The sequence below is a fragment of the Myotis nattereri genome, assembly GCF_964212035.1.
Source record: "Myotis nattereri genome assembly, chromosome: 13".
Lineage (NCBI taxonomy): Eukaryota > Metazoa > Chordata > Mammalia > Chiroptera > Vespertilionidae > Myotis > Myotis nattereri.
Window position 1 is genome coordinate 6,690,239 of NC_138088.1, and position 13,390 is coordinate 6,703,628.

The 13,390-nt window shown below is 57.0% G+C and overlaps 1 protein-coding gene across 2 annotated transcripts in view; it reads left to right on the plus strand.

The window, feature by feature from the left end:
* Nucleotides 1–13,390, plus strand: part of MARCHF8 (membrane associated ring-CH-type finger 8) — a 110,186-nt gene extending 96,796 nt beyond the window's left edge. The window contains exons 4-8 of one of the 2 annotated variants that reach the window (XM_081104724.1): nt 4,907–4,989; nt 5,229–6,074; nt 7,367–7,547; nt 9,191–9,338; nt 10,017–13,390. In XM_081104724.1, the coding sequence (XP_080960850.1) occupies nt 4,907–4,989; nt 5,229–6,074; nt 7,367–7,547; nt 9,191–9,338; nt 10,017–10,318 (1,560 nt within the window). In that variant the 3' untranslated portion in view covers nt 10,319–13,390. The remainder of the gene's footprint in view (nt 1–4,906; nt 4,990–5,228; nt 6,075–7,366; nt 7,548–9,190; nt 9,339–10,016) is intronic. The other variant, XM_081104725.1, reaches the window with a different exon arrangement.

Here is a 13,390-nt window from a genome sequence, read left to right on the forward strand (position 1 = left end):
GCCTGCAAGGTGGCCTGCCCCGCACAGACCTACAGGCTGCCTGGTAGGTCTGTTCCACGGCCTCGCATCCTCAAAGCGGGAAGCAGAGAGGGTGGATGCCGCCTTCCCTCCGAGGATATGGGGAAGGTTTCTTTTCCTTACACGTTTTCGGCAGCCTGCGTGGACATCTTTAAAGCCGTGCGTCTGAGGGACTTGAGTACAGCGAGGCAAAGGCCTGAGTCTTGTCATTAGAAATCAGATCCACGGGATTTAGGCCCCGACAGAATCCAGAGGTTTGTTTTGCCAAACTGATTACGACATCTTAGGAAGAGGGGATTTTTGTGAACATGTTTGTTCTGAGATTGCTTTACGTCCCTGTCCTGACAGAAAGCCTCTCGGGTGAGAGGCCCCCGAGAACATGAGGAGCAGAGCCTGCTTCCTCCGCAGGTTGCATTGTCTTGTCTGGACGCGCCCCCCTTTCACCAGGAGCAGTCCTGGTCCAGCCCTTGTGGAGGGAGAGGGTGCTCCCGAGTGGGTGAGGCACAGACACCTTTTCTCTGAGCCAGCACTGTCCCCAGCGCCCCTGCCTCCCCCATGCACCCTGCCTGCTCCGGGGAGCTGCCTGCTCTGGGGGTAGGAGGAGGAAGCTGCCTGCTCTGAGCCTCCGGCAGAGCCTGCTGGCCCTTGCTGGACTTGACCTTGGCAGTTCGACCCTGGAGCCGTAAGTGAAGCTGTCGCTTCTCCCTTGTGCCGTTGTTGCAGGCGGTGTTCTAGGTCCTCGTTGCAGGTTGATAGATTTTCCTGGGCGTGAGACCAGGCAGCTCTTCGGGTGCTTAGCTGCGCTGGCGGGCACCCACAGCGGACGGGCCCTGAGCTCAGCCTGTGCTCCTCTTCAGCTGCAGGAGGAGCCCCTCCTGGGAGCGGGGATGCCTCACAGATCCTGCTGCTTCTCACTCCTCCTGGAGAAGGAGCCAGGAAAAGGCATTAGTTGGCTTGTATTTATGTAAAACTACAGGAAGTAGATGTTTAAAATTTCCTTGAACCCTCATGATCCAACACGAAGAGACTTTTTTCTGTCACTGGAGCTTGTGGTTTGGACGTGTGCTGAGGCGTCTTGGGATGTGCTGTGTGGGACAGGAGAGGGTGAAACCAGGGCAGGGCATGGATGGGGGCGCTCTGACTTCCGTTTCCTAATGAGCAGGGCGCGGGTCCAGGGCTGCAGTGGCCTCCCAGGCAGATGCTGTCTCCAGTGCAGACGGGCCGGTGCGCTCACCGCGGGACCTGGTCCTGTCACAGCGTGGACCTCCCCATACAGGCTTTGTTCTGCTCTGGGCTCTTCCTCCCCCGCCTCCTGGGCCCCGAGCATGGGCGTGTGAGAGTTACCCCAGACTTCCCATCTGACCTGGACCACTGGAAGGTCAGCAGGAGTGAGAGGCCACAGTCTCTGATTTCAGCTTCTGAGGCCTGCCCCCTCCCAGGACCCTCACCCTGGGAGGCCTCATTCTCCAGATAAGACCCCACTTTCCTCCCAGATGGATCGCCTTCCCTTCAGGATGCAGGGAGGTACACATGGTTTCAGGAGACTGTGTCCTTCTCTCACAGGGAACTGATAACCAGGCAACTCCCTGTCTTCTGGGAGAGCCGGGCACCTCCCATCCCTTAGGGCAGTGGTTCTCAACCTTCCTAATGCCGCGACCCTTTCATACAGTTCCTCATGTTGTGGTGACCCCCAACCATAAAATTATTTTCGTTGCTACTTCATAACTGTAATTTTGCTACTGTTATGAATCGTAATGTAAATATCTGATATGCTATATGTATTTTCCGACGGTCGCGACTCACAGGTTGACAACCGCTGCCTTAGGGGAAGGGGACATCCTGTACCTCAGTCTGAGCCACTAAACTTGACCCAGCCACATAGAGAAAGGAGAGCTGACCTCACGCCATGAGGGGACGATGTGGATGTAGCTGGACTCTCCAAAGTCTGCTGAGGGAGGCCCGGTGAGACGCTCACTCCTCTGCAGTGCAGTGACCAGCCCGTGGCCTCTGTGACGACTCACTCCTCTGCAGTGCAGTGACCAGCCCGTGGCCTCCGTGATGACTCACTCCTCTGCAGTGCAGTGACCAGCCATTGGCCTCCGTGATGACTCACTCCTCTGCAGTGCAGTGACCAGCCCGTGGCCTCCATGACGACTCACTCCTCTGCAGTGCAGTGACCAGCCCGTGGCCTCCGTGACGACTCACTCCTCTGCAGTGCAGTGACCAGCCCGTGGCCTCCGTGACGACTCACTCCTCTGCAGTGCAGTGACCAGCCCGTGGCCTCCGTGACGACTCACTCCTCTGTAGTGCAGTGACCAGCTGTGGCCTCTGTGATGACTCACTCCTCTGCAGTGCAGTGACCAGCCCGTGGCCTCCGTGACGACTCACTCCTCTGCAGTGCAGTGACCAGCCCGTGGCCTCCGTGACGACTCACTCCTCTGCAGTGCAGTGACCAGCCCGTGGCCTCCGTGATGACTCACTCCTCTGCAGTGCAGTGACCAGCCCGTGGCCTCCGTGATGACTCACTCCTCTGCAGTGCAGTGACCAGCCCGTGGCCTCCGTGATGACTCACTCCTCTGCAGTGCAGTGACCAGCCCGTGGCCTCTGTGATGACTCACTTCCCTGCAGTGCAGTGACCAGCCCGTGGCCTCTGTGATGACTCACTTCCCTGCAGTGCAGTGACCAGCCCGTGGCCTCCATGGTGCATTTCTAGTCTTGCCCACCGAAGCTGAACAGAGCTGGTCACCTTCAAAGTAAAAGAAGGGAGCGAGGCGTTCAAGAAGGCCGCCTGCCTCGGGCTGGGTTAGGACTGAACGTCAGAGAACAGGTTGTTAGGAGTTGGGGACCTTGGTGCAGCTGCCCTCAGCCCCCCCACTCACCCACCCCCCCCCCCCCCCCCCCCCCCGAGCGAGTGGCGGAAGGCCCTGTGCTCTCAGAGTCGCACGGCCGGCGCTTCCCGGCCGGCCGGGCGGGGCAGAGGCTCCGAGTGAAGCCCGGGATGGCTGCCGGCCGGGGCCCTGCAATGGGAACGCAGCAGGGTCCTGTGCACGCAGGTCCTCCTTTTCCTTTGGGAAGAACCGTGACATGGTGACAGGTTACTTGAGGGCGTCATTTCCAGTCTCCGTATAAATTAAACATTGGAATCTTAAGAACTTTGACTAGTAATTCTTTCAAAGAAAACATACTCAGTGCCCATATGCACATTCTGCTAGGAAGTCAGTGCGGCTTCTCGGACGACTCTGAAGATGCGCGCATTGAGGAATCCGCAGGCTTAGCACCCACAGGCGCCCACAGCAGCACTCCCGGAGGCTTCTTCAGGTGGCGTTGGGGTTGGCACGTTTGCTCGCCGTGCCGAGGGGCAGGGACGTGGTCCAGTGAACACCTCAAGTGCCGGCCCGCTCCTCCAGGCCGTGCGATTGCAGAGGAGGAAGGGAGAGTTTCTGGACAATGGTGCTGCCTCTCTTGGTGGCTCACCCGTGTCAGAGGCCCTGTGGCTGGAGTGCCAGGGTGAGCGTGCACCCCTAGGGTGGCACTTCGCAAAAGTGGGGCCAGGCCTCAGCTGGAGAATTGTGGACCAGAGTGGGACTCCCCAAAGGACCAAGGAGCAGGGCTGAGGGCCACTGAATGTCCTCTGGAAGGCGGAGAAGTGACGTGGGCTCGCTCTCGATGACAGACCATAGTACAGCTGCCCCGTATCATCGGGCGTTGCATCCATGGCTTTCACATCTGCCGATTTAATCAACTGAGGATTGAAAATATTCAGGGGGGAAAAGCCCAGAAAGTTCCCAAAAGCAGACTGTGAATTAGCCATGCACTGAGCACTACCCTGGTTCCACGCAAAAGGAGTGAGTCACGTGTGGGCACACCCGCTCTAGGCTATATGCAAATACAGGTTATATGCAAATGCTACACTGTTTTATATAAGGGACTTGAGCATCTGTGGCTTTGGTATCCATGGGGAGTCCTGGAATTAATCCCCAGAGACCCAGGGACAACTGTACTGTTTTCCTGTGGTTGCTTGGGGTGTGCGGAGCAGGTGCTCGCCCGGGTTGTCCTAAGGAGCGAAGCATGCATTTCCATGCAGGTGCACGGTGCTGTGAGGGCCTGGGAACTAGCAAGGGCCCCCCCGGCTGGCGTGGAGGCTGCAGGACCCTCCTGTGGTGGTTTTGTATCCTCGGCCACACTCCCTGCTGCCCTCTCTCCTTCCATGTCCCCTACCACTGTGGTGTCTCCTCACCCTCCTAGATCTTTTCTCTAGTTTGGGCTTATTCACGACCTTTCGGAGCCCCTGCTCTATCTCATGACCTCCTGGTACACGTTCAAATTTAAATTTTCTCTCATTTGTTTTGATGAGAACTCCCGGGAGCATTCTGTGCTGGGCCCCTGGCTGCTCTGGATCTGTGGACCGGTGGCCCTGTAGGCTCCCTCTGTATGAAGAGCTCTGGCTGGGCAGCACTGTTTGGGGCCCCACCTTGAGGTGGTGAGCAGGAGGGGGTGCCCACGGCCTACGGGCCTCGATCAGGGAACCCAGGACTTGCTGGCGGGGAGCAGGTGCCCCAGTGATCACATGCAGTTCTTTTGCTTTTGCCACACGCCTTGTAGTACTGGTTTCTTGACCTGTGTATGAACTAATGACACTCAGATGCTTAGGAAAAAAACGACCGTGAATCTTCGGATCCGTGGTGCTGCTCCAGTCTCAAGTATTTCCTGGCTACACTTTTACCCACATGCAAGAAAAGAGCTATTTGATTTCTTCTGTCCCAGCTGTGGGGACCTAGTTCATGGTACTCACTGAGCAGGAGGAACTAGCAGACATGTCCCATTCGGATGAGAGGGGCTCAGGGTCCTCTTGACTCTCCTGGAAACTGACGGAGGTGTGTCGTTGCAGGTCGGGGGTCCTCCGCTGGTGCTGGCTCCCGTGCCCGCCTTCTCTCGCTCTTCTGTCACACCTTCCAGTCAGGACATCTGCAGGTAACACCCTCTTCAGATGCTACAGTGGCTCGTGTCACCCCAGAAGTACGCGATAGTGTCCACAGTTCTCGGTGTTTTATTCGCTTGGTCAACACTGTGCTTTGCTCTAAACAGTCGGCCCCGTTCTGTGTGCTGTTTGCTCACCAAGTTACACGAGTCTCATTTCTTCACTTGTATGTCTGTTCTCTTTAAAAATTGTTTTCACTTCTGTGTTTTATCCCACTGTTCTCTGCATGCAGTTCCAGGGCAGTGTGTTCTGGGTGTTGTCACCACAGCCCCATGCAGGCTGCTGTTGTCCTGAGAGCGGCTCGGGGCCCGAGCTCTCTGGCGCCAGGGCTCACAGTGACCGTGCTCTGTGCAGACACACTGCCCGCGCCACCGAGGACCCTGGGCGGCTCCGAGTGGGCCCCGGCCGTGAAGCCTGCTCAGAGCAGCAGAGCCAGAAGGACGCTCAAGTGCTCCAAGTCCCTGAATGATGTGGGCGAGAAGGCCCAGGACAGCGTGGGAAACTTTGGCTATGTGGAAAGAACGTGCTCTGAAGGGAAGTTGATCCTCTCTCAAGATCCGTGTCTCAGAATTAACAGGTTCCATCATAAACAGAAAAGAACTCTGAATTGCAAACCTCTTGGCCATTCCAAACATCCTTGTGTTCCATCCCTATTTGCCAATCGCCCAGCTGCCTCAGAGGCGGAGGGTGGCAAGGGGGGCATGCATGTCCCTCTTCTGGAAGAGAAAGCAGATGAGGAGGCCGTTTCCAGAAGCCGGCGGCTGCTCAGGTACCTGTTCTCCCTCTCGCGTGGCTCGAGCGCCAGCAGCCTGCACAGGTTCCACGAGCTGGAGAGCGGGGCGGCCCACCTGCGCAGCGCCAAGTCCTCCAGCGGGCTGGCCGGCAGCGCGGGCTTCTGCTCTGACGACATGGGAGATGACGACGTCTTTGAGGACAACACATCTGCAAGATCGAAGAGGAAGGCCCTGCGGGCACCCCTCTGCTCTGTGGAGAAGGACAGTGACCTGGACTGTTCCTCTCCCCTCTCTGAAAAATGCCCCCCCATCTCTCCCGTGTCCACGTCAGGGGATGCCTGCAGGTTGGTTTGCCAGGAACCACCATTCTGCCCGTCTCTGCTCCCACACCTGTGTAGCCTCATCTTGCTTTTAATATGTGAAGTTTCAGGAAAACCAATTAGTAGGCAATGGTAAACAATTGTGGATTAATAGTTTCTCCAGAAGAATGGAGTGTTGATACCATTTGGAAAACCAATTTCTATGATATGGGTCCCAAGATAGTTTCACAGACGATAAAAGAGGAAGAAGCTACACATATTAAAGGTCAAGCTGACTTCGCATAAGGAAGTTGGAAGAAAGAAACTTTTCCGGCTTGATGGTCTAGAGTCCAGGGCTGGCTGTCCTCCCCGCCTCATTGTTACCCCTTGTTCCACCTGCAGCATGATGTGCATGGGAGAGGCTGTCCTTCCTTCTGTTTAACTTGGAGGCAGGTCCTAATGTACTGCCCACCTCTATCTCCTCCCATGTCAGCAGCCTGGGCGGAGATAATGCTCCCCCAAATCTTTCAGAAAGCACTTTCTATCATCACTCTAAGCCTTCCCCATCCTAACCTTTCCCAGTCGCCCTCCTGAGGGCCAGCCATTAACAGTTCTGACAATTGGATCAGAAAGAAACAGCTGAGAGCCGGGCCAGGGCCAGCCGCTCCTTCCGGCTGGTGTCTGCTCCTCAGCGGCTGGGAGGACCCTGTTCTCACTGGCCTGTTTAGTTGCTCGAGGTTAGTAGCTCGATCCTGTTGCATGTGCCCTGAACCTTTCAATATAATAAATGCTTTAAAATTCCCACTTATTGCTGTGAGTGGTCCTGCAAAAAGAAATGAACCTGCAGCCCCTCAGAATGTCCTGAGTCCAGGAGAGGTGCCGAGATGTCCTGCTCACCCTGACGGAACTGTGGTTTGGAGGTGAGGTCAGTGGTGATAGTGAAAAAGCGATCCCACCATCTTTCAAATCACTGGTACTTTTGGAGGCTGATTTTCTTTTACACAGAAATTTTTTCCTAATTATTTTAACGTCGTAAGTTCTGGAAGATACTGCCCGGTTGCCTTAAATGTGTCTTTCAGGGAAGTTCTTACCCAGAGTGACTGCTCTGTCATTTCTTACACCAGGTCCCCTCTCGTGCCCGCTGCCCAGACTCCCCTGTCGGTGCAGTTAGCTAGAGGTGTTTAGTTTGCAGTCATTGTCCTCGCTCTTGTCTGTCTGTGTCTGTGCTTGTAGTTGATCCTGTGATGTTTGTTTCTGAGCGTTTTCTTGGGGGAATGGCCCTGGCACCCTGTCGTCAGCCCCGCTGGTAATGCCTGGCTCTCCTTCCTGCGCCCTAGGATCTGCCACTGTGAGGGGGACGACGAGAGCCCTCTGATCACGCCCTGCCACTGCACGGGGAGCCTGCACTTCGTGCACCAGGCCTGCCTGCAGCAGTGGATCAAGAGCTCCGACACGCGCTGCTGCGAGCTCTGCAAGTACGAGTTCATCATGGAGACCAGGCTGAAGCCGCTGAGAAAAGTAGGTGGACGGGCCGGGCGCGGCCTCGCCCGGATGAGGCCCGAGTCCGCGTGTGTCCATTTCTGTGAGGAGGGGCGGCGCGCGCTCGGGCGGCGATCACCGTTTCTGGCGCCGGTTCCCAAGTCCCTCCACTCAGTCGTCACGTTTTCTTTTCCTTCCAGCTGAGGCTGCGTGCTCACCTGTCAGTCATTTGGTCCTTGACCTGTCTCGTGACATTTTAGTCAACATTTAACTTTCTAAGTGTTGAGTCTGTATGCCTGGCCTCCAGTTAGAACTGCAAATTAGAGATTAGTATCTCCCCTGCACGAAGCACAGCGTAACACAGTAGCTTTGTCCTGTGAGAAGGGTCTTAGGTGGGAGGGTGGGCTGGGAGGCAGGAACCAAAGGCGGACAGGACACGGTCCTTGTCCCGGGCCCCGGCCCCTCTGCCAGGAGCCTTGTCCTGCACACGCGTCCTATAGGCATGAGGTTTGTCTGGAATAACCCAAGACTTGTTCGTATCTCAGATTTTATATGGAAATTGACCAGGGAGCCACATCCTCAGAGAGCAGCACAGGTCAGTGCCGGTTAAACGCTAACTCACGCCAGGCACTTGGGGAGAAAGCGTCGCTGGGAGCTGGGGCTCGGAGGGGAGTGGTAGCATCCCAGAATGTTGGGGTGTCAAAGCAGCTCTTGAGGGTCAGTAGGATTTGGAGGTGAAGTGAAAGGTGAGGTGAGCAGTCAGGGGAGCGAGAGAGGTTTGAACTGAGTGTGCCTTAGGGAACAACAGGAAATCAGGGAGTAGGGCTCGGGTTAGGAGAGCAGCCAAAGGAAGGTCGGGCTTTAGAAGGAGCCAGGCACAGATTTAAAGTGATCTCAGGCACCTCCAGTCCCCGGGCCCTGCTCTGCCCGAGTCTCGGGAGTCAGGCGCTTGACCAAGATCGAGGGCCCTGCGGCTCTGCTCCGGCTCTCCCCACAGAGCATCTGCAGAGGCTGTGAGGCTGGCGAGGGCACCTGCTTACTCCTTGTTCTCTTTCTCTACCTTTATGTGTTCTCTTCTCGTTTGGAAACCGATAAATGAAAAAGGAAATCTGGCTATTTGGAGTAAATTAATGCGTCTCTAGAGGAGATGGGACTGGCAGAGACTGCGTGTACCAGGAGCTCTTAGCGTCGATTCACGCTGTTGCTGCCAGAGTAGCAGAGGAGCAGAGGGAGCGCCTCCTGCATCACCCTCCCGTGTGGTGTGACCCATCGCGGTGTGTTGTGGCATCATCACCCTCTGCTTCCCTCGCCCACGCTGGTCAGCACGCCAGGGAGACTTACAGTGTGCCGCCTGGGTCTGGGCCAGCAGGCGGTGTTGATCGGGACTGGAACCAGAGACTCCCTGACCAAGCACTGCTGTCTGGTCTGCTGGCAGGATAAGCAGGCGGCTGCGGGGTGTAGCTCCCAGCTCATCTCGATGCCGGCCTTTTGCCATTGCACAGGGAGTTGCACAGAATACCAGTACTGGGTGCTTGATTAGAGCCAAGTGGCTTAAAGAGAATGACTTTGGGTATTGAGGGGTATTTATGTAGTTGGGGGGGTGGGGCAGCTCCCCCATCTCCAGTGCTCTCACCCCTGCAGCCTGCACTGAGTCAGACCCCGTCTGTGTGTTGTCTCTGCAGTGGGAGAAGCTGCAGATGACGGCCAGCGAGCGCAGGAAGATCATGTGCTCGGTGACGTTCCACGTCATCGCCATCACCTGTGTGGTCTGGTCCTTGTATGTGCTCATCGACCGCACCACCGAGGAGATCAAGCAGGGGCAGGCGACAGGTGCGTGCCGGGGACGAGGGGGCTCGGCACAGGGGCAGGCGACAGGTGCGTGCCGGGGACGAGGGGGCTCGGCACAGGGGCAGGCGACAGGTGCGTGCCGGGGACGAGGGGGCTCGGCACAGGGGCAGGCGACAGTTGCATGCCGGGGACGAGGGGGCACGGCACAGGGGCAGGCAACAGTTGCATGCCGGGGACGAGGGGGCTCGGCACAGGGGCAGGCGACAGGTGCATGCCGGGGACGAGGGGGCTCGACACAGGGGCAGGTGACAGGTGCATGCCGGGGATGAGGGGGCTCGGCACAGGGGCAGGTGACAGGTGCATGCCGGGGACGAGGGGGCTCGGATTGAGTGTGACTCCAGGTTGTTTCATTCCCGGGTTTCTGGTAGGGGCACCAGCGGTAAGGCAAGAGCCATCCTGTTGGGATGCCCCTCTTGCTTTTTGCTGTGAGCGGTTTCTAAGGTCTAGTCAGAAGAGAGGCCTTCACGGAGGGAGAGAATCTCCATGAACTGCCCCCTGGAAGGGCAGGATGAAAAGGAATGGCCCCTCCCAGCCCTCCTGCAAGGGAGCAAACTGATGAGCTAAGAATCCGTGGGTTATAAGAAGTTCCTGAGTTGTGTTTTATCTCTTCAGATCTTAAATAATGTCAGCTGACAGGCTAACCCGGTGTTTCCCTTCCAGGAATCTTGGAGTGGCCCTTTTGGACTAAGTTGGTGGTGGTGGCCATCGGCTTTACGGGCGGACTTCTTTTTATGTACGTTCAGTGCAAAGTGTATGTACAATTGTGGAAGAGACTCAAGGCTTACAACAGAGTAATCTATGTTCAGAACTGTCCAGAAACAAGCAAAAAGAATATTTTTGAAAAACCTGCCCTCTCGGAGCCCAACTTTGAAAATAAAGATGGGCGTGGAGTCTGCCATTCCGACACCAACTCCAGTTGCACAGAACCCGAGGACGCCGGAGCGGAAATCGTCCCCGTCTGAGCGGGGAGGGAGCGGCCTTCCCGGCGGTCCACAGCGGTGAAGGGAACCGGTGCCTGCCATCGCGTACCTTCTCCCCCATGCTGTTAGCACAGCCTGGCCGGCGACTGTTGTCAGTGCTCCTCTGCTCCTCAGCCCTCCTTGCTGATCTCCTGGGGAGCTCACGGAGGCTGCGTGCCTGGGCACCACTTCCGCAGCAGGCCTATGGGGGGGGGCGGGGGAGGCGGAGCCCGTGACACCATTCGGGGAGCTGGCATGGTCTTGAGCAGAATGAGAGAATAACGTGTCAGGCCTGAGGAGGCGCGGGAGCAGGGGGCACCAGGCCCTGAGGTGCAGCTCGCCCGGTTGGCAGCAGGCCAGCCTGGCTTGCAGTGCTCGGAGTGTCGTCACGGTGCGAGGAACCCTCCTCCCGGGAGAGCCCAGAGGTGCTCCCACTGCCCACACTGCCTGCGTCCTCCCCAGCAGGTGGCCGTGGCGCTCTGTGCGTGGTGGCAGGCGAGCCACTAAGCAAACAGCACTTTACAAAAGGAGAATCTTTATGTTTCCAGTAAGACTGGTATTTAAAAGAATGTTTCATTTGGAAACCTCTTCACTCACGACCCTGACGATCACTTCCATGTTATAATAGATCTGAAACCCTCTCTGCCTTACGTATTCTAAGAAACGTGACATCTCCTCTGTGTCCATTAAAGGGACTTGTGACCATAAAGCAGGACAATAGGTCTGACCCTTTTTCCTAACATTTCAGGGAATGAATGGATTCTAAATGGCGACTTGAGCATAGTTCTGTGGTTTCAAGCCTGTGTTACGACAAGTCTTACAAACATTTCTTTTTTGTCAACACTGAAAAGAAAGGGCTTATGGGGTCTAAATGAAAGGAAAAGTGAATAATTAAAACAAACTGAATATTTAAAAACCATTCCTTTCCAGACAAGCCTCTCTGCCTTGTGCTGGCTTCACACTGAAGAGCAGGCATGCCCACCTGGCCTGGGGGTGCACCCCGCAGGTCTCAGGGACCCCTGCGCCTCGGCCAGCTCCTGCTCCAGAGGTGCTGCCCAGGGCAGAGGCAGGCCGGCTGGCTGGCAGCGACTGCTGTAGCTCACTGTGTCCCTGCCCTTAGCCACACCCCAGCCCTGGTCGCCTTAACTGGACTGAACAGATGATCTTTTTGGGGCCCTGGCCTCGCGATCAGTCTGTTCTGTCTTCAGGGATGCTCTCCCTTCCATTTTTCATACAACAAACAAAACCAAAATCACTACCGTCAAATGGCTTTTGTCCCTTAAAGAATCTACTTAAAATTCTGTTTTTAAAATCAGTGTCATTGCCCAGGGACATGGTTAACGCCAGGAGAAGGCGAGGAGGACCTCAGTGCAGTGTGGGTTTGCCCAGGTGCTCACTTTCCCAGCGACTCTGCCTCCCGGTGCCCGCCTCCTTGAGGGAGGGGGCGGAGAGGTGCCCAGGGCCTGCCCTAGTGCTTTGAGCCTGACGCCTGGCCTGTGTGCTGAGAGGAAAGCCAGGAGGCTGCAGGGTGTCAGCCCTGGGGAGCGCGTGGAGCAGACTGCCCTCTGCCACCTCCTCCCCCCGAGATCCAGCGCAGGGTCCCGGGCTCTGATCTGAGGAGCGGCCCTGCGTGACCTTCCTCGCCTGGGCAGCCAGGGCCCCGCCAAGCCCTGCACATGGGTCAGCCTCCCTCTCGCCATCTCCCAGGCCCCATCCAGCCCACGCCCGTGTTCACTGTGCCCCAAAGTGCAATTACGCCCCCCCCCCCCCCCCCCGCAGCCTGGGACCAGGCGGACCATTCACTCAGGGTTGCTGAATCCTGGTCATCCCTGGCTGCCCCTTAGGAGTGGCCTCAGCACGGCCGCCTCTGTCCCCCTCTGACCGCGGATGAGTGTCAGGTGAAGACGGGTAGGTTTTTAAGTGGGGTCCTGCCCTCTCCCCCGAGGGAACGGCTTATGCTGAACTTGAAAAGTACAGAGACTTCCCACCGAGGGGTAAGTGTGCTCTGGCCCCAGCAGCCCCGGCAGCCTCCCCATGAGGCTGGCACCCGTTGTGACAGGCAGGGAGGCGCCCTGTGACCGCCACTGTGTTGCTCTCACGCCCAACAGGGTATTATGTGAACCTCCTGCTGCTGTTCAGGAAGGCCCGCCACCCTCTCATCACCTGCCGCCAGGTTCCCCAAGCCCTTCTTCCTCTCCCGAAGGACACACATTGCTCCCTCGCCGTCTGGGCCTGCAGGTCTCCTTGAGCCTTTGCCCCTCCTCAGTCCCAGCTCTGCTCTTCCCGGCCTAAGGGAGGCCTGGCAGCATGTGCTGTGCTGCCAACCCAGTGGGGACAGCAGAGCTGCCAGGCACTCCCTTCCGTCTCTCACTTGCCCTCTCAGTACTTTGGGGGTTAATCCCTGGTTTCCCCTCCTTTACACCTGGCTTTACCGGGAGGCAGCGTTTGGCTGAACCGTATAGAAACGAGGTGAGTTTGCAGGTCTCGGGGCCAAGAGGGCTGGGACCTGTGGGCCTGCAAGGAGGAGACGAAAACGGCCCTCGGGACTTACCACCAGCCTTTATTCCCCCAAAGTTACAGCACAACTCAAGGGGTCTGACTTCTTCGGCTGCCAGCAGTAATTTGGGTTTTGTGCCCGAGTTTAAAACTTTCCTAAAAACTGTAAAAGGTCTCTTCCTACTCCAGGCCTCTAGCATGCCTTCTCCCACTTTTTTCCCCTCCAATCCACATTTGTCAACCGTATGGGTCTAATTTTCAAACCTCAGGTGCACCCTTCCTGGCTACAGGTGTGCAGGCCGCAGGCAGCGGGCCACTTCGAGCCTCGGGCAATGCCTGACGGGGCTGGAGCTCCTGGGCCTGGTGGGCAGCTGCCCGCTGGGAGGCCTGGGCACCGCAGGGCGGACACCCACGATGCTGGGGAGCTGGCCTGATGCAAACACGTTTGAAATAGTTGCCCTTTGGGTCTGATTTGAAATAGGCAGCTTCCACCTCTCGCCCAGGGAAGACCGAAACAGCTCACCACCTATTTAGATGCAGTGTTTCTAGAATGTTGATTGTTAATAAAAACCAAATTTC